General features: G+C 36.3%; 1 protein-coding gene across 1 annotated transcript in view; it reads right to left on the reverse strand.

Annotated features, from left to right (window-relative positions):
* The window catches only part of LOC112454061 (ATP-binding cassette sub-family G member 4-like), a 21,827-nt gene extending 4,574 nt beyond the window's left edge, over window positions 1–17,253 (reverse strand). The window contains exons 1-6 of the mRNA XM_025015251.1: window positions 16,747–17,253; window positions 9,849–10,018; window positions 1,650–1,879; window positions 623–740; window positions 356–545; window positions 34–241 (exon numbers count right to left, since the gene is read on the reverse strand). Of these exons, the coding sequence (XP_024871019.1) occupies window positions 34–241; window positions 356–545; window positions 623–740; window positions 1,650–1,879; window positions 9,849–10,009 (907 nt within the window). The 5' untranslated portion in view covers window positions 10,010–10,018; window positions 16,747–17,253. The remainder of the gene's footprint in view (window positions 1–33; window positions 242–355; window positions 546–622; window positions 741–1,649; window positions 1,880–9,848; window positions 10,019–16,746) is intronic.
* Between the last annotated feature and the right edge of the window lie 3,611 nt (window positions 17,254–20,864).

Below are 20,864 nucleotides of genomic sequence, written 5' to 3' on the forward strand. Positions count from 1 at the left end.
GACTCCTTTATAAACTCCTTTATAAAACTTTACCTCCTCTGCTTAGGGACTTGAGCAAATTTAGACACTGGAAACAAGAAGAGCTGTCCAAGCCGGAAGTAGACTCGTCGAAGAACATAACCGGGGGATTGTTGACGAGCTCCAGCGCTATCGACAGCCTCTTCCTCTGCCCACCGCTGAGACTCTGGGTCTGCGTGTTGCTGGCTTCGCGTAGGCCAAGCGTTTCGATAATCTCCTCAATCTGTCGATTCGATTACAAGGAAAGATTTCAAGCACGAGACTTGCTGAAATAGTCTGACTTATGTCTCTATTACGAGGAGAGACACGAGAGGAGAGAAATCATGTTTATTCGTACCACTACTTTCTTGGCATCTTGGCTGATGTCCTTCCCCAACTTCAGATTCGCCGAGACGGTCATCGCCTCGTAAACGGTCAAGTGAGGTAGAAGCTGGTCGTCCTGCATGATATAGCAGGACATCTTCCGAAATCTTCTGAGATTTCTGTCCTTTCCATTTATCAGCACCGAGCCGCTCAAGTGCGACGTTCTAGAAGGTATCGGAAAACGATTACAATTCTCGCTCAACCCAAATGCGCCGTTAATTTTCCGTCGAAATGATCTTACTTATAGCCTGCTAGAACGTTCATAAGCGTGCTCTTTCCAGCGCCGGACGGTCCCATAATCGCCGTCAGCTCTCCAGATCTGAATTTTCCGTTTACGCATTTTAGAATGGTTTTGTATCCTGCAATATAAAGCGAAGATAATAAAGAGAAATGGAGGATACGCGAGAAATATGTTCCTCTATAATCTAAAACATTTTGTCCGCAGTGCGTGATTATATCACTAAAAAGATTTGTAAATTTTTAAGAAAATTTAAAGGTTTCAGAAATTGAAACTTTCCAAGCGTGTATCACTATTATGTACAGTTATAGAAGAGATACATTAAATATGAGTGGCATTATCCGATTTTGATTAACGTGAAGTGACAAATATATCCAGCAAAAATAAATAAATTAGTATTTTATAATATAAAGATCTAAACGCGCTCCAATTCTGGCGATAGCTGATTGCCAACATTCTCGCTACGATCTTGCCAATGACGTTCGCCAGATTATTATATAGAGATACATTCGAATTGAATATCCCTCGGGCAGACAAAAACCCCTGGCTGACCTCTTTATCGCTGGTGCAGTTGCACCGCGCGGACGATGCAACTGCACCGAAACGTCTACCTGCATGCCCGTACATTTCTATCGATTTTTTCGGCCAGGTCGTTCACACACGTTGCGATGGGACGAAAAGCCTACCGCATGGTACCCCGCATATTCGATTCGCCACTTCAACCCGATCACTCTAACTTCTTGAATTATCTACGTCTTCGTTCTACAGCGAGGCGTTATTGAATCGATACGCGCGGCGTCGAAAATACACCGTGCCGATACGTTATTCCGAGGCATAAGCAGTTAATTTGATTACAGTAGGCGGCTTCGTTCGTCCCACCTCGGTTTCTTTTTTATTTCATTCTCGCGATAACGATCGCGCGATTAATGATTGATAATGAACTCGACGCGCGCTGCTAGAACGCGAATTAGATTTTCTCCCGGGAATTGGACGTGTGTAATTGCAATTGCCGCTCATCCTCGAGACTCACCTCTCTTTCTGCCCTCGGACACGCTGTAGGCCAGGTTCTTGAACTCCACGTCGACCGGCGGTCTTTTCGGGAGATGCGTCAGTGCTACCGCCGGCCTCTTATTGCTCTGTCCGGGACTGGCGCCGCTGTGATTCGGCACCTTCCTGGCCAGAACACCACCGGTGCACACCGTAGCCGCAGCCCCGTTCGACGTGGTGCCGTTGCAACTGCAGTGAAGGTTGTTCTGCGAGCTGCAACAACGATCGAAACGTCCATTCGTTAATTTCGCCCACCGAATGTCTGCATTCGACCGATAACGAGCTTAGCGTATAGGGTGCTCTATAAATCGCAGAAATCCGCTGAACTTTTACGTGTCTTAGCGTGACCTTGCCAAACATATATGTTGTACTATGATAACGCCCACGTATTGCTTCTGTCTCCTGCTTGAGAAGCGCAAAACCGCTGTACACGTTAAAAAATAGCTATCTATATGCGATCCTCGCCACGTTGAATGCGGACTACGAATCAACGAAATTTTAGGAGTATGCTCCATAAGACTGTAATTAACTGAAAAATGAGTTCGCCTTATTGTGCACACGATATCGGATGAAGAAACAATTGGATATTAAGCGCACATCCTCTTCAACGTTTCAACGCAATTCGCGTTTATTTTGCGTGTGTGACAAGCAGTGCCAATCCCATTAATTAATCCGTAGCATTGAGTAATGAGACCGATTGTCTTCGAAAACGTAGAGCGTTGTTGAACGTGAGATAGATGCATGCAATATTGCGGAACACAGAATATTTAGTTCATGGTCACTTTCAGCATTCGAAGAACAATGGTGTACGTGATGTCTCCTCCTATCTTATTAAATTTGGGTTTTCCGATTTATACTATAATTTGCAAGTGCATTAAGGAAGAATTTATTACCGCGCAATGTCCAATGAGCATAAAATACGATATCGAATTTATCCAATAGTATTATAATCGCGTGTAATAAATCTAGCACGTAGAAAAAATTCAGTTCATCTCTTCAGAATCGTTTCCCTTATATTTGTGTATCGTATATCGTCACGGTGCATCATTACGTCTCGTAGCTAATAACGATTGTACGTGCGCTCTGAGTTTCCTGCTGTAAACGTAAATTTTCTGCAATTTCTGCCGCGGTTATGGGCCGCGTGAAAGTTTACTATTTTCTAACGTTAAAGGAAGACAAAAACACGGGATCAGTTATTTTTACTATTTTGCGCTCGGGTAGACATGAATAAGAAACTTTGCTGTATTGAGATGATCGATATAAATATTTCTGTGACTGTCTCTAATCACCATTTGGATGATTCACTATCGTGATTTAATTTTTTGCGAGAATCGCGGATCGATCATACTTATACGGGAAAATTTTTCCTCGCCTTTTTATTATACTCGCCAAAGCAATCAATTTTATTGCGTATATCCGTCTATCGTCCATCGGTGATCGCGCGCGTTGGAAAAACTTTCAATGGAACGCAATAAAAGTGGTAAGTAAAGTTTGACGTTGCGGTAAGTAAATCCCGAAGAAACGAGAGAACGTTGATATTAATTCGCAAAAAAAAGACCAAATAATTTGCACTCAACGGACAGCGCCAATGAAAATAGCCACACTTATTCGGCAGTTGGGTAATCGGAATGTCTCGTAAAGATTTGAAGTTCAAGTAGAATCAATAAAACTTCATGCATTTATTTTGCCACCCCGACGGATATTACTCACTTTCAAAAGCTTTACTTAGAGTCATGAATAAGCGCATTTAAAAATCATTGACTTAGATATTGAACCAAGACATCACAAAACACATAAATTTAAAAGAGCACAATGCTATTATTATCTTTTATCATGTAAAATAAATTACTTTTAAATTTAGCTTAATTTATTTTTAAATTATCTAGCTTTACAATATATGATATTAATGGTAAAATTGTTAGTTTATTTTAATTTGTTACTTTAATAAATTGCAGAGAGAAGTATGCGCAGATTTTTTACAAATTTAATAAATTTAATGGAGAATTTTTCAAGGCACGTATTTTTGTATTTTTGACCGCGTGGCAAATGAGTCAGTCGAATAGACAGCGTGATCAAAATGCGAATGCGTAATTTTCGATACTTTCGCTGACGATAATATCAGGTAATAGAAATATTGCGTGCGAAACTTCAACTCGATTCTATACGCCTGTCTGCATTTGTATAGCCAAGTCTTACAAAACCTTGCTCTTTGCAAACTTTCGTCTTATAAGTTCTCCTTGTTGTCTATCGATTTTTCATATGTATGATATTAAAACGTAATAACACTATAAAAATTTAAAATGCCAAGTACCAACTTCCTATTTTTCCGTAATATTAAAGAATCTATCTTGCAATATAGCACTGAATTACGTTCAACTACTTAAGAAAGAAGTACTTTATATTCCGTACTTAGTAAAAAATTTTGTGTTAAATTTAACACATTTTACATGTCCTAATTTATCCATTCTAATTTTTATGTTAATCTAATAAAAGGGAAATATGTAAATAAATAACAGTAATGTGTAAAAAATTAGCACAAAATTGTAACACATAGACGCTATCTGAAAGCAAAGTTTACATTAACATATTTATAATGTTAAATTTAATTTAAAAAAAAATTGAATGTTATTCCTTTTCCTCTTTTTCTTGCAAAAAAAAACAGAAGACAGCGATATCTTTTTATTATATAGAGATGTGCATTATTTGAAATAGATGTATTTGAAATGGAAATACAAAATGTAAATTGCCTATTTTGTATTTTGCATTTAAAATACAACATTTTTTTCAAAAACTATTTTACATTTCCATTTAAATGGTTTTTATGAGGTACCCATTTTCTATTTTAAATGCATTTTTCTTGAAAACTAAAAATTAATCGTGATATCAATAACACCGTTTAACAAAAAAAAGCACACAAACAAGAATACAATCATTTCCCGTATTTTTTTAACGCTGAATACGGTCCCGTTTATTAAATCGTGCGTTCGCGTAAAAGAGTCACGGTGCGGTCTCACTTCGCGTATACTTGGCGCGAGACACTACCGTGTCTCTTGATTGCTCTATCACGTCACAATTTTAAGAAATTTGCAGTTAAAATTGCAAAAGGAGACTATTTTAATGTATTTTGTCACATTATAACTACAATAGTATGTGACGTGTTGGAGAAGTTGTAATTAAATTTTTACAATTTAAATTTATATTAAAAGAAATAAGAATTTAAGTCAAGTATAAGAAATAATAGTATAAGAAATATAAATAACAAACAATAATAATAAGTAAAACAGAACCGTTGATATACAATTAAAATTAGAGAGAAAAATGCCATTTACGATCTGGACTGGACAAATAATAAAAAATAAAAATTTAAATATAAATAAATATAAAAACAAATATTTAAAAAAACATTTTTATTTTAAAAACCATGTTAAAAATGCCTATTTCCCATTTCCTATTTTAGTTGTCTAATTGTAAAAGCATTTTGTATTTTGCATTTTTAAATGAAAAGATTTCAACTAAGTATTTTGCATTTTTTATTTCAAATGGGTTTGGACACCCATTTTGCACATCTATATATATAAAGGAAGATGTCGATTTAATAAATGGAGACTCTTATAGAGAGGGAAGTAACACAATTTAGGTGCTCATATCAATACTTATAAAATATGTCACCAGGAAATCGTGCATTTACATATAAATTATGTTATTTTTACGTTGACTATTAACTTCACGCAGAAAAGTCAAAATAACACAATGGCAATATGTTACATTATCACCAGTGTATGTTAAAAATTTACCATGAAAATTTCTACACAGATAGAAATCCTTTCAAATACAAAAGGTTTTTTACCGTATAAATTGCTCATACAAAAAAATAAAAAAAAGACATAAAAATATTATATATATATTTTTTTTAGGATTTATTTTGGAGGGGGGAGAGATATTGCTTCGGACTAGTTTATATCTTCATCGTACGAAATATGATGAAACGCAGTAACATGGAGATGTATCTTTTTACTCGCTCTACTGACTCTCAGGAATCATCGAGAGAGTCGCACAAAGGAAAGGCGTCTTTGTCCGGTGCGTTACGGGTGCACTCGACGATGAGTCAGAGACTCGTGAATACCGACTGTATCTCGCGACACACACACACACCGATGTTTACTTTCAAGAAATTGCAATTGAAATTACGAGTGAGAGCACTGAGAGCTTAAACTACACACGTATGCAAGTATGAGTTCGCGCATTTCTCGGTCTTGGAAAATGCTCAAGTTCGAGAAATGCTTAATCGAAGCTCCCGCGAGGTCAAAAACCTTGACCGTGATCGTCAATACGAGCCTTGAAATTAGAATCAATTGTCATGCTAATAAGCAATTCTTCAATAATAATCCATCAATACAGAATATCCTTGAATATTTCGGAATATATCGCTGTTCTTTCTACCTGTGAATTTTAGTTTGACTTTAAAAAAAATTGATTTATCATTGAGTTTTCCTATCGTTTGAGATAATAAACGAGATAAAAAGCTAGCGTGATTAATTAGTTGTGCATTATTATGTTTAATCATTATTTTCGTCTCAATTATTCTTGCACGCGAAAAAGATTTATATCGCAGGGGATTTTCATTCTGACTTTCATTAGCTTTGACAATAACAAGTTTACTTGCATGATACGCAATTTAAGAATAAGTTACCTACAGACAGAATAAGTTACGTCATTTTATAATGGAGCTCTGTATTTTAGCATGCAAATTGAACGTTATTTTTAGCGGCAATAGATTAAATTTGGTCAAAAACCAAGTTTAAGGACAAGCCTTGAGAAAAGCACGATCGAAGCTAAAGCCTTGAAATCCCTTTTAGACCTCAGTATTTAAGGAAAAAGGTTGCGTGTAATCCAAGGGTTGTATTCTTCCCCTCCCTCATTCATAGTCTTCATGACGCACGGCCAAATTCTGACTTATGTACATCGGAATGAATCTATTGCTATTTTTAATAGCTTGATCTTCGAGATTATGATACAAAGGTTAATTTACAACAAACTAAACTAATCTTCATATGATTATTAGATTCATTAGTTACAATTCGCTGCATCTTTTGAAGCAATTTAGTATAGCACTATTATATAAAATAAAAAATTAATTTTACGTTTATCACATATAACAGATTTAACATAATTAATTGAGGAAAAAATCAATTTGATGTTAAATAATAGTTTATGCTGATTCTAGAACTGTTTGATTAATTAAACATTATAAGAGCTTAGTGGTCGTGAGTGCGGATGGACGATGTTAATTTATATACAAATACATATAAATGTGTATTGTCTGATACAAATTTGTATCAAACAACATTTCTATAAGAAATCATGATGTAACATCGTATAACGTAAATCGATATCAAAATCGACAATCGTAGTAAGTAATCGTAAGTAAGTGTTATAGAATTCTAAACGGTAAATCATAAGCGGTTTATATTCAACCCGAGGCCGAACAAAGAAACTAGATTCCCTTTTCTTAAGGCCAGAAACGAAGGCTGTCTGATAGAGTTCGAGGTAATCTGGAGACCTTCTTTCTAAGTACTATTCCATACTGTTCCATCTATTGTGTAGGTGAATAATGTAAAAATTCTTCTTTAACACAACAGTTTTATTTTTTCTTTACAATCATCAGCTATTAATAATATATTAGTAACAATTTTGATTTATTTATTTAATAATCTCTCTTAATGACATAGCAATTATAAAACATTAAAAACCCTCTATAACCAGCAAGATAAATTATATTACAGTAACGCATAATGAGTCTACTTCTGTTCAATCTGTATATAGCGGATTTAGCTGAGGTAATGGAAAAGAGAGGAATAGGAGGAATAGAGGTAGATAAGATTAGATAAGACAAAGATTTTAGTGTTTAATAGGAAAAGAAAAGAAGGCAACTAGGTATGGAAATGGGGTAAAAAATATATAGAAGAGGTACAGACTTTTAAATATTTAGGTTTTACGTTTAACAAAAAGGGTAACTATAAGGATCACATTAGAGAATTGAGGAAAAAAGGTAGGACGGCGTTAGAAAAGTCTGGAGACTAGGAGAAAGATTATGTAGAGAGGATTTCTTAAGGAGGTGGATGATGTTTAAATATTTGGTGCAGAGCGTTATGGCTTATGAGGTAAAAATTTGGGGATGGAAAGAGAAAGTAGAGTTGGAAAAAATAATGATGGACTATATTCGTTGGATATTTGCTATAGAATTTTGTACACCAAGGTATGTGATATCAACGGAACTATAATAGGTATGGTTAAATTAAAGGTGAGATGAGACATAAGGGCAAAGAGATATGAAGAAAGAATTTTAGATGGTATGGGAGGAGATATTGTAAGGCACTGTTGGAAGGAAAAGGAAGTTTATGGGGGGAAGGATATGTATGGTATTGAGAAAAAGATATTACAACAGGAATGGATGGGGAATAGGCATACTGGAGGAACTGAGAAAAGAGGGAGCGAATTTAGAGAATGAAATAATAAGTAGGGAAACGGATAATCAGAGACAATGGGAAGAAAATAAAATCCTAGAGGTAAGGTATAATAAAAGATATAGAGTGTTAGATAAGTTAGATGGAGGTCCGGAATATTTAAAGAAGAATAATTTAAAAAGGGTAAGGATAGGTGATGATGTGAGAGTTTTAATAAAACTGAGATGCGGAAATTTGGAAGAAGCAAACAAATATTGGTTAGAAGAGAATTGTAAAAAATGTATTTTGTGCGGCGATGGCAATGACTGTATGGAACACTATGTAGAGGAATGTCAGAGAGTAAGTGTATGGTTTAAGGATTTAGGTAATGACGGGGCGGAGAAGTGGAAAAGGCTGTGGAGCGATAATCTAGATTTAGATAAGAGTAAGATGTTGCGGAAATTATGGAAGGAAAGGGAAAAGGAATTTAAAAAAAGAAAGGAAATAAATTAAGCCAAAGATAAGGATGTGATAGATTTAAGTTTAAGTAGTTAGGTTAGTTTAAGAGAGCAGTGAGTGTACGCATGGTATGGACGGATGAGTGAGGATAAGATTTAATTGTAAACCAAGTCCCTTCCTGGCTAATTTTTGTAAAGCTGAAGTAAATAAATTCTATTCTATTACAGTAACGCAATCTTTATTATTTCAATTCCATCAGCCATTATTTTTGCTTTCATCAATCAAATTTTTTTGTATAAGTACCAATACTTGTATGAGTCAAGTAAATATATAATAGCTTTGATATTACCTATATTATAGTGTTTCAAATTTTTATCGTTTACATAAGGAAAGACTTTTATGTAATCAGGTCAAATATATTCCTCATTTTTTTCTCTGTACTTTTGCCTTTACCGTATAATTTCGTAAGAAATTCAATGCATTTTCAGCTATTCATTATTTAACGATTTAACATCTAATCTAGTATACATTCGGCTAAAGTTTAAATCTTACTTCAATGGTGCCAGTTTACTTATAATAAAATGTTTTGATTGGCTGCATGTGTTTTATTTTTTTCATTTATGTATAGAACTTATGTATAGTGTTCATTTTTATGTATAAAACGCATTATGCACACGGCACTTATTTATGATATACAGATTTCTCCATTATAAAAAAAATATATCAATTATAATAAAAACTAAATTATTAACACTAATGTAATACTATCTTAAATATTTTTAATGAAATAATTCGTTAAAATTTGCCGTTAAATTATACAAAAAATATATTTCACAAATTTATTTTGAAATAATTCACCTTGATCATTCTCGTGTTTCGTGTTATTAATTTTCCTAACTCGTTACCGTTGACTTTTATTTTATTATTAACTGATTTTGATTTTTTACCTTGAAGCTGAACATAGCATCGTGTAAAGTTTAAAATCACAATTATGTTTACGTGTACATTTATATATCAATGATTCCATTAATCTTTACGTAACTGATGTTTTTATTGTTCGAATATAATTTTTATTTTTAACGTTACGAGTGATTGTTATGAATAATCGTAAGCACTAAAAACGATAAATTATTGCTATTTTAATTTTTACTTATAGCAGGAATTTTATTTTCTTTCAATTTATCGTTAACCTAGCGGCCTCAAATTGAAATCCAAACTTCGAATAACGCACAAATAATAATTAAGCGTATAACAATCACAATATAATAATAAATTCTTACCCGTGGACCACATTGTTTAGATTTTCCAAATGTAAGGAGGGAGGGGGTGATCTGATCGTCACCTGATGACTCCCACCTGGAATAAATTGCACCTGCTCATCGCCGCTGTACCTGGATGATCCGCCACCGCCCAGGGTGAGATTCTTCAGGTCAGCCATCATCCAATCGTGCTGTAAGCACATTTACATGTTAGAATAACTTTTTATTACACCAAGCAACACACAAACTTATTTCTACGCTCGACTTTTATTCCGACAAGACAATGATACTCGAAAGCGTGGACAAGTCCAAGTTGTCAAAGGTACAACCCGTTGAGAGTACTCAGGCAGCGTGCAACACTTGGAATTCCATTATGATATCCTGCGCACTTAAAGTAATGGCTCAGAACTGTCGGGGCATTTTGCAGCGTATAAGAATCGTGTCGCGTCTCCATCAGAAGCAACATTTTCTGTTTCGTCTTTGTCATACGGTTAGCTGAACATGCCGTGACGCACGATATCGTAACTGTAGGTACTGTATATTTCAATGCTGTATTATCGAAAAATTTTTAAGAGAGACGAAACGGAAGATTTCAATAATACGACCAGTCGATTGAGAATGGTCTCTAGGAAGCCCATCGATTCGACAATATTAGATACTGTATATATAAATGTTGGAGATAACCAAATGAACATCTCTTCTTTCAAGTCGATAAGATTCGTTGCGTGAATCCGTGAATTGTTAAAACGTGTAACTCGATAGATTTTCCATTTCGTGCCTGTAGAAGAATGCAAAAAATTAAAGGCACAAAATAATTTCTATATTGTAAACTTAAACTTAAGTTTAGAGTGTAAAAATTACTTTTTGGAAAAAAGTTTTAACTTACAATTAGACTTATTAGAATATTCTTTTGTATTTGCAGACTTAATACAAACAACAAAATAATATAATTCATTAATTTTGATACACGCCATTCTCATCATAATTAAAGTAAAATATATATTATATACAACGTATTTCTCGTACTAATCGCAAACGCGCATCTATTAAAATAATGTGCATATTGAGTTTTCTTGCGTATACCAATCCAGAGAGTAACCGGAAAAACACTCGAAAAAATAGAAATTGTGTTTATCCATTGTGTTGCTGCAAATGTTGCAAAATTATTAAGAAAAAAAAATATGTTATCGTGATCCGCGACATATCACAGTCATTTTCGAACAATAATGTCGGTAGCTAAGTTCTATATTCTATGTTCTTTATGAATTATCATGCAAATCTGCAGAGAAATATGCATGAGTTCCCCCGGTACCGATACACGCGCGAATCGAACAAACTTTGAATAATCGTCGCTTTCAACCGGAGAGAAGAATATCGCTTGGTTTCACCAAGAATAATAGTGGTTGTCTTAATATCTGTAATGCGTCTAACATACATACGGCGTGGTAAACGTGTCAGCATTAAAACCTACCAACATACTTTATTCGAATTGTCAGCGGTAGATGTAGAACAAAGAAATCCATTGCGACGCACGAGAAAGTGTAATCGGTATTTGCGTCATTATAACGGCAAACAGAGTTTCCTAATAGGGCTTTACTCTCTTTTCAGGAAATTGGCAGATGAAATCTTACTGTTGATTACTACACAGTGACGTTCTTCTCTCCCGGAAAAAAGATAACTTCCACAATGCGAACTTGAATTTTGCTCTTTTTGATAAGAACGGATTATCCGTATCGCGTATAGACGACGTATTATTGCCGGCCGAAAGAAAAACAAAAGAAGGAGTGTTCTTTAGTCGAAGAAACAAATCAAATATCGGAGAGACAAGATACACGGAAATTACTATACACTTCGCACTTTACTAAAACAATCAACAATCAACCCCGTCAAAATAACTAATTTCAAATTTCTTGTTCTGAATTATAGAAATTATTGAGGTGCTTTTGTTGGAATTTATCTTGACTTTTTGAGATAAGAAAATGATTATATGTGCCAATTTATATTTTCCATCAATCACTCTATATTTCGAAGTTCTGTATATGGAATATTTATATGTAGCAAAATAACTCCACTATTCTTTAAATTATTAGAATGCTAGGCTCGTTACATGCAATGCAAAGAGTAATGAGATAACGGACCAATGATACGAGCTAAATAAAAACATATTCTATTAATAAATAGTTTATTTACACAAATATAAAAAAAACGAAATTTAATATATACGTTTCGACTTGACTTAATCTTCTTCAGTACAAGATTGAAAATATAAATTAAAATAACAAATATAATCATAACGAAAAATTAAAACGGCGATATTATCATTGATTATATATAACATTGTCGAAATTACCAAAAATAACAAAAAAAAAAGGTGAGAAATGTGAATGTAAGATCAAAAAATAAGAGGCCACGACCATAGAAAGAAACATGATCTTTTTATAAGTAACGTTGTTTAACAATCAAATTATGTTCGAGTTATTATGTCGTGAATTCAATAGTTAAAATAAAATTTGACGTATTCGTCGTTGAGAGGCGAGAATACGCTTGTCCAAAGTGTCCAGAAGAATTATGTCACGTGAAAATTCGAGTCAGATGGTGTAAGATTTAAGTCAATTAAAAAAAGAAAAAGGCTGTATAATCCAAAGTAAGAATGCAAATACCAATTGCCGAAATCCAAATTAAAGTCTGAAGGTATAAACATGATAATTGCACTTCTCTTAACCTTTCGCAGAACAAGTAAGGCATTAAAGATCCGATCGATATTTCAGTTTTGAATTTTTCGGAGACTTTACGGACTCATTAAAAAAACCTAAACAAGAATCAGGCATATATAACGGTATAAATAGATTCTTAAAGCCTTCGAAAGTATACTTGAATTTTTTCAGATTTTTATGGCACTATTACAGCTTGAAAATCTTAACTAGCCTAAAAGACCTACATGTTCGACGGAAGCAACAAAATTACACGTGTTCTGCAAAGGGTTAATACATTTTTTTTAGAGAAAAAATTAATGAAAAACTGAAACTTATAAGAATGTGAAGAAGTAATAGAAAAGATGTATGCCCAACCAATTGTCGTTTGCCTCCCATCATCACAAATCTAAGGGTAGGGGAGACCGGGGCAAACTCGACACGATTTTTTCAAAGGCAATTTTCAACAATTAATTAATCAAACAAATTTAATGGTACACATTTAAAGTGTTCCTTCAAGTACAAAAATTGCTTAAGGAAATTTTGCTGTACGTCGCTTAGTTTTGCCCCCAGGAAAGGAAAAGTGACGCGAAGACAAATTTTCAAATTGAAAAATGTCGGGGCAAACTCGACACTTTGCCTGATCGACACAATTTGATCTGGAACTTATTTTTTATTGTCTGAAACTAAACATACATTGTTCGTCATGTATTTAGAAAGTACAAAAATTCGGAATTAAGTAAAACAATCATTGGAAATAATGAGAACAAAAATTGTTAAACATTCAATTAGTTTCATCTAAATTCATGTCTGAAAAACAATTTATGCAAGTAAATTCGCGATTAGACAGGCGCACACATTTGCCATGGGCCATATAGCTATATGACAAACATTATTTGTTATTGGAAGCCGATAAAACGGCATGGTGTCGACTTTGCCCCGAACCTCGTTTTTCACTTTTGTCACTCCAAAAACATGAAAATTTTGAAAATATGCAAAAACTATTATCGGATTCGTATAAAGCATCGAATTTCGCGTCAAAATCACTTACCGCGCGATAGATTCAGGCAAGAGTAAAGCTCGATGAAAGAGTATAGAAATTTTCGAGAGAAAAATTACTTTTTACCATCAAAAACACTTATGTCGCGCTAAAAATTACACCATAACTCAGAATGTCACCAAATTCCGTTCATAATACTGGCACATAAAGACGCATTTACAGTGGAAAGGCAAGTTTCTACGATAGATTTAAATTGGCAAAAAGTGTCGAGTTTGCTCCGGTCTCCCCTACATGTCAAAAAATTGATAGATATAGTTTATTACAATTATAACTAATAAACATAGTAAAGAAAAAAAAAAAGAATCTACGATGTTCACACCTGAAATGTTAGAAATTTCGTCAAGGATATCAAAATATGCGCCGTCAAGAAACTCTCAGGCTGGTATTCATAGTCGGTTCTTATATTTAAGACCGTCTTAAGTACAATCTTAAGACGTCATGAACCAATCACAAAGCCGTATTAGCATCTTAAGACATTACTTAAAACAGTCTTGAAATAAGAACCGATTATGAATACCGGCCTTAGTGTTTTTATTAGAATTAATTCCATTGTTTTCATTCTTTGATATGAATTATTTCTGAAATAAGTCTTTTATAACAATTTTTTTTAAAATCAAGAACTTTAATGTTATCGCAGTTGAAAGTACGATGTAGGTTTAGGGTATATTCAGAAACCACCGTGTGTCTTGAAGGGTCTAGTCTAATATTTTTGATGTAACTATTGTTTCTCGAACGCGAAGTCTTTGTACACGATATTTGCAATGTATGCTTTTTGCACAATGTGTAAAAAGCGAATTTCATTAGAGAAAATTACTTTTCAGTGAAACATAAAGTAGTAGCAAATTTCACACGGCGAAATTGTAAAGTAGTAGCAAATCTCGTGACGATGCTGCGATAGAATGGGCTATCTTTAATTTATAAAAATCTCTGATCAACGTTGCTTGCAGATGCTATCAGAACAGGTAAATCTCGAAACTGAAGCCTCTCTAATTTATTCCCTTGATATTCTGAGGAGTTTGACATTTTGTAAGAATCTGAACAAACACGTTTCGGGAGTCATAAGTTGACCTAAACAATAAAAAAAGATTATAATAACATAATATTGAAAATGCCAAACAATCCAAACTTACTTTGTAATGTCAAGATATATAATGTATTCCTAAGAAAAAAGAGCAAACGCGATTAATTCTTTGTTTAGCGCAACTGATTCAATATTCTAAAATGTTTCAAATTTTAAACATATTTTTAATAAATTGAGTTTTTCTCGCTTTAAACAAAGAGAAACGTCTCTACATATATTTAAAAAAAAATAATAATAATATACAAACAAAATAATTAAAAATATAATAAAATTATTTATTCATTAATTATAAAAATGGAGGAGAGGGAAGGGAGAGGACCGGCTTCGGGTTCGAACATCAATAATCCTAAAGGGGATTAAGTCAGCACTGTGCGTACGTTATGCTATAATTCAGGGCATATCTCTCATTTACACAGCACACAGTATGCACACAGTATATCTTGCTGATGCTGTTTCCGCGTATCTCCCGTGTCAGAATCTCGAAAATCGAAGATCAGTTCGCGGCTATTTTGACCGTTGGAAATCACCGCGGCAGCGAGATCTCTGTTTTTGCAGGGCGTGCACGTGTCAGGAATTACGCCGGTCGCGTGTTTGTGATGCACGATGCGCGCAATTGCATATTGCACACGACGGCAACGGCGTACCCACCGCGCGCCGTTTCCACTGTTTCCGCCGCAACGTTCATCTGTGTCAGCAACTCCCGCAGCTAGGCGCCATTCGAAATGGGATTGTTCGGGTTTTATTATTCCGGGACGACACGTTCCAGAATCGGTCGGTCGGCCGCCAAGCGACCTTCTTTGTTTGAACAGCTAAACGTCCCGATCAGCCTCAGAGCGGCAATAGCCGCTCGATCGTTCCGAGTTTTCGTTAATTAAGCGCTCTGCTCACAACAGAATCAATTCTGCAAGTCTGATAAGGTACCTCGGAACTCGGAACTACCATGGAGTGTGCGGAAAAGCGATTCCCGTTTAGTTTTAAATGCAACGCTGAGATAAAGTTCAGTTTGGGATTCCCGACGAGCTGCACTTAACTCATGTAAGATTTATTTTCCCATATTAATCGCGGTAACAATTGCACTAATGAATTTATTATATATATTGTCTGCCAATGGACAACAATTTTCTGAACGTAAGTACGATTGATCATATTGATATATGCAAATTCTTCTCGTTAAATGCGATGTTATGCACATATATGACACGTGCTCGATGCAATTCGCTTATTGTACATTTGTCCTATATTAATGTTGATTCCAAGGCATTTATTAAATAACCCGGATCTTGATTCTAGTTCTAGATACGTTTGAGTCTGCCTTTATCAGACAGAGGAATCTCTTGTTCCGCCCTACGTGGCATGATAATAATGTTGGAAACTTCATTTAACAAATTATCTCTAAATAGAATTATAAAAGCTATACAGCAAAATCACAATCGTATAACGAACGCAGCTATAAATGTAACGCATCTCTAGTCGAAGATTTTTCCGTATGCTGCAAATAATGCCGTATGATCGTATCGCGGAAATAACAAGCGAAATAACGATGACTGTTTCCGTTGATGTCAATCGTCTCAAAAATAAATTAATATAAATCACGAGAGCCACAGATCTTCTCCCGCGTTCACCAAATCGCCAAAGACGAGAGATGGAGACGTCAATCGCAGGACGAAAAAATCGAATGGAAGCAGAAGCACTTACGATAGAGACTGAAGAGTAATATGTCGATGACCGGATAAATCGCGTGCGTTACTAAGTACGCGATCAGTGCGTTAACATCGTTACGCGGAGCTTGATTTCACAGCGCGTCACGATACATTCACATCGTCGCTTTGCGTATAGCGAGGCTAATTAGTTAATTGAAGGATCGGTGATAAAGCGGAATGACCGCTGCACTTGGGAATAAATTAATTCCTCCTTCTATCCCGTAATTGATTGCCGCATTAGTGGACGAGGGGGCAGATCCGCGGTGTCTATGACGCACAGCTAGCAATAAGAGTGGCTGAAGAACCACCGAAGTAGTTACACCGTGTTACACGCCCGTCCCATTGCACGGGCGCATCGTTAATCGACAACGTTAAGGAGACAACTCACCCTCGGGCAAAAGTGGGTTCAGCTACCGCCGCGACGTTCGAATTCATACCACGGCGACGACGCTCCGCATCTTCGGCCTGATGTCCGAAACACCTTCGGGTGGACCGCGGAAGAACAGAAGTGTCTCTGGGTATACAAAGGGGATCACCACTCTGGTCCTCGCACTCGCTCAGGAATACGCCACGATACCAAGCCGCGATTCCACCCCACGTATCGAATCTCTCGTGTCGTCTGATTACTGATGCACCGCCACCACTATGTCCGTAACACCGCATTCGTTCGGGGACATACTCCGGATGAACGTTCAAGAGCGATCGATCGCGAACGCTTTGCACTCACACAGCTGATTCTCCGGGTGACCGATCGAACCAGAATCGGAGGGTACGCACCGAACGGATCCACAACGCGCACTGCGACTGGACGCAGGGAGAGCGCCGATCTCTCCGCGACTCACCACCGCGATCAGCTGTCGAGCTCTTGTGCACCTCCATACCATCTCCACCGAAGACCGAGTGAGCCGAGCGGTAGGGTCCAGGGACGGCGGCGACGATGGCGCGATCGTTACCCTGCCTTATAACTTTCTTCTTTTCTTTTTGTCGTTGTTTGTTAGGCCGCGCGAACGAGAAAAGTTATTCGTTCCTAATGTCAACTGCATGCTTTTTCTCTCCTTTTTATGGAAAATCGATTTGGTGGGCTCGTATAAAGGAGCGGAAGAGTCGTGTGCGTAAATAAGGAAAACTATAAACACACGAGGCATGGGAAATTTGTCATCCAATTTTCTTCCCTCATCCCGCAACTAGATTCGTAAGAAAGCATTTTCCGGCATTTTCTTATTCATGCCTTTTAGTATATGCAACGCAGTTTACCAATGTTTCACATAGACTTGTTATTCTTGAGAAGAAACAAATTTCTAATTTTTCTTCGTTGTCTCTATTTTTTAAATATCTCTACTTCAATCTCGAGAATATTTTTATATCTCGCTCTAACAGCTTTCGCATCTTGCTTATCGTTCGTGTTAAAGTCAAGGATAGCCCTTGTCCTGGTTGTTGTTAAAACATTCATGGCAAATATTGAACTTTGGAACTTTATCGCATGCAATTAACTTAATCATATAGCGGTTACGCTATCGTAGTATAGCTGGGTAACTTAATTGCGTATGTTTTAAAGCAATTAAATTTATAGTTCCCAATTTCAAAGGTCTTCGTGGTATGCTTAATCAAGGACCCGATACTAGTCTTAATCAGTCTCCGATATTACATGCTAGACGCATTAGTCATCACATTACTGCAATGATATGAGCACATTGTTGCTTCTACGAATTTCCTTTACGTGAGAGAACGTATAGCTGTAAAATTCCTGTAACGTGTTTCCTGGTATAAGCGGGATTCAGAATAATTCAGTAAGACACACGCAAGTTTTTCATTTTCTATCGCTTGCTCACGTAACTGTCCTCTGCATTAAAAAGAGTGGTATCGCTTTAATTGTTCAAGATAAGAATAATCGACAAATTAACTCCGTCAAATGTAAAATATTACTTAGATTCAAGCAATAAAAATAAAAGATTACAATGCTCGATATATTGCTGGATATTAGTCAAAGAAACGAAGATACCGAGAGAAGCAATAAGAAAGAAATAAGATAGAAATAATTATCGTTTGACGAGGCTCTCGGGTCTTTAAAGACGCTGGACGGGGTGCCTCTTCCTCGTCGTACATCGTTGATCACCGCGCATGTACAACAAAGCGAGGTCGCACCAAACTGGCGGAATTCCCGTGCACGTTTACGCGAGTATCGACCTTAGAGTAGCGACGGCGGAGTACTCTAGGAGAGCACGACAAAGAGCGCAGGCGGAAAGCCGAGCGAAACGATGATAGAAAATAGGAGAGGGAACTGTAATTTCTCGTGCGAGCGAGGAGGAAAGGAAGGAACGAAGGAGAAAGGAGAATGAGCCATCACATGCCCTGGGTCGATACTCTAGCACTGAACCCGCTGGTGATACTCATTGAGTACGGCTGCACCGGTCCCGAGTACGACTGCACCAAAGGACGGGACCAAAGGCTGTTCGCCTGGCATTCACAAGCGCGACAAAGAGATACGGCCGGTTCGTAAGAGAGGGAGGGAGAGAGAGAGAGAGGGTACACACACACAAGCCAGTGCTGAAGTTCATTCGGCGGACATCTGCACTCGTGAATGAGAATCGAAGTTCGGATTCGGATTCTTGGTTTCAGAATGACGCAAGTATCATTTAGCCACGCCGCGACACATTGTTTATTATGTTAGTAATGTAGAATACGCAGAGAACACATTCCTTCATTAATAATTAGGGCTCCACTGTTCGTGCATTCAATTTGGTGTTTCGAAAGCATCATGAGCAGCTGGAACAATGATCGCCGAGAAAGAAATGCATTCTGACAGGATATGGGTTTATCGAATTTTCCACGTTTCCTTTCATTCCATTCCGAATATTTGAACCAATTCGGCGATGGTTCTCTTTTTATGATTTGAAAAACGTCGCTACCTGAATAATTTTATTAAGAAAAAGCTTATTCCACTTATTATATTGGTTCTAAATAGGTCCATTCTAGCAAATTAAAGAACTAGAAAATGCGGAAAACACTCTTAGGACTTTACGATGATTACTTCGCCTCTGAACGAAACGTGATAGTTGAGAATTAACGCACGGCTGGAAAAATCTCTGATGATATTTCCAGGAAATAAAGAAGCGGATTGTTCTATATAGCAGAAGAAAAATGCAAGGCCCACCGGAGCACGGCTTACTCGTTCAGCTCGCGTAATCCTGGGATTTTATTGTCCGACACATCCTGCTTGGACTCTCGAACTTCAGATTTTATATCGCATTGATTAATTGATGTAGATTGATCTTTGGATGGTTGCTGACGTTCTTTGTTCCGAACTGCGCGCGGAACATTCCGCTATTTTAGATTCGCTTTCCTTTGTACCGAACTTTGCACCTGTACGGTTACGAACCGTACCGTTCTCCTGTCTTCATCACGTAACCTTGAGTCCGTCGATACTGCGTACTGTTGCTGGCCAATGAAAGACAGTGAGACATGTACTTTCCAAATTTGCGTTTTTTGATGGAAAATTTACACTAACGAATTTCCCTGCTCGGCAAAACAAAGTTGCATGTGAAACTCGTAATCTGCGTTAACGAGTCGATGATAGAGGCGATATTAAATTTTCACAAAGCGATTTGTATCGTTTGGATTTTACTCAGCGACCTTTTAATAATTCTTACTTAATTTTATCCGTAAAATTGCAATAATCTTTTATATAACTTTTTGCTCAAAATTTTTATCTAACAAAGAAAAGCGATTTAAGAGAAAATGATACAGTCGTGCATGTTGCAGATAAAAAGCGTTTGCAGTTTGAGCCGATTTTTTGTGGTACTTGTTAAGAGGATCTCTGTAAATTGTTCGACAGTTCTTTTTTATTCACAACCGGGTATTAGCTCAAGGATCCCCCGAGCGAGCTAATAAAGCTATCTTGCACGAATATCGGATGCACACGTTAAGAGTCTCAGGTGTTTTCTTGATAAGGATGACAAATGCGCGTGTCGAGATAGCCAATGTGGATATTCCTGTGCTATAACAATACCTAACAATACTGCGTACATACTTAACTGTGTCTCAACATCCTTAATGATAATATACGTGCCAAGTGAAAGGAAACTCATCAAGATGATAATGATAATCAAGCCTGCACTATCAAGGACTGATAAAAGTATTTTATGAAAAAACGCACAATTTTTTTAAAATTTATATTATTTAAGTTTGCAACTGAGAAATAAAATAATTTAATTGAAATATTCCAACGTAACACAAAATATTTAACAAAATATATTTCTTTCCAACCATGAATCGTCGCAGTACAAAGTACGAACTCAGATAAGAAGTTTTCAGTAAACGGTATTTCTTTCTGTTTGCGCTACCGAAATTATTTGTGCCAGGAATTATCTGTACCTATACTCTTAGCGTGTCTCTTAACGCTCGCTAATGCTGTATTTCTAGAAGCTCGGCTGGAATGCAAGTAACGACGTGATTTCTCGTAAAGCGATGACTCATAAATTGGTTCCGAATAATGTATAATTAATTCCT

This window comes from Temnothorax curvispinosus, unplaced genomic scaffold (assembly GCF_003070985.1).
Source record: "Temnothorax curvispinosus isolate PA1 unplaced genomic scaffold, ASM307098v1 QBEX01004775.1, whole genome shotgun sequence".
Classification (NCBI taxonomy): Eukaryota; Metazoa; Arthropoda; class Insecta; order Hymenoptera; family Formicidae; genus Temnothorax; species Temnothorax curvispinosus.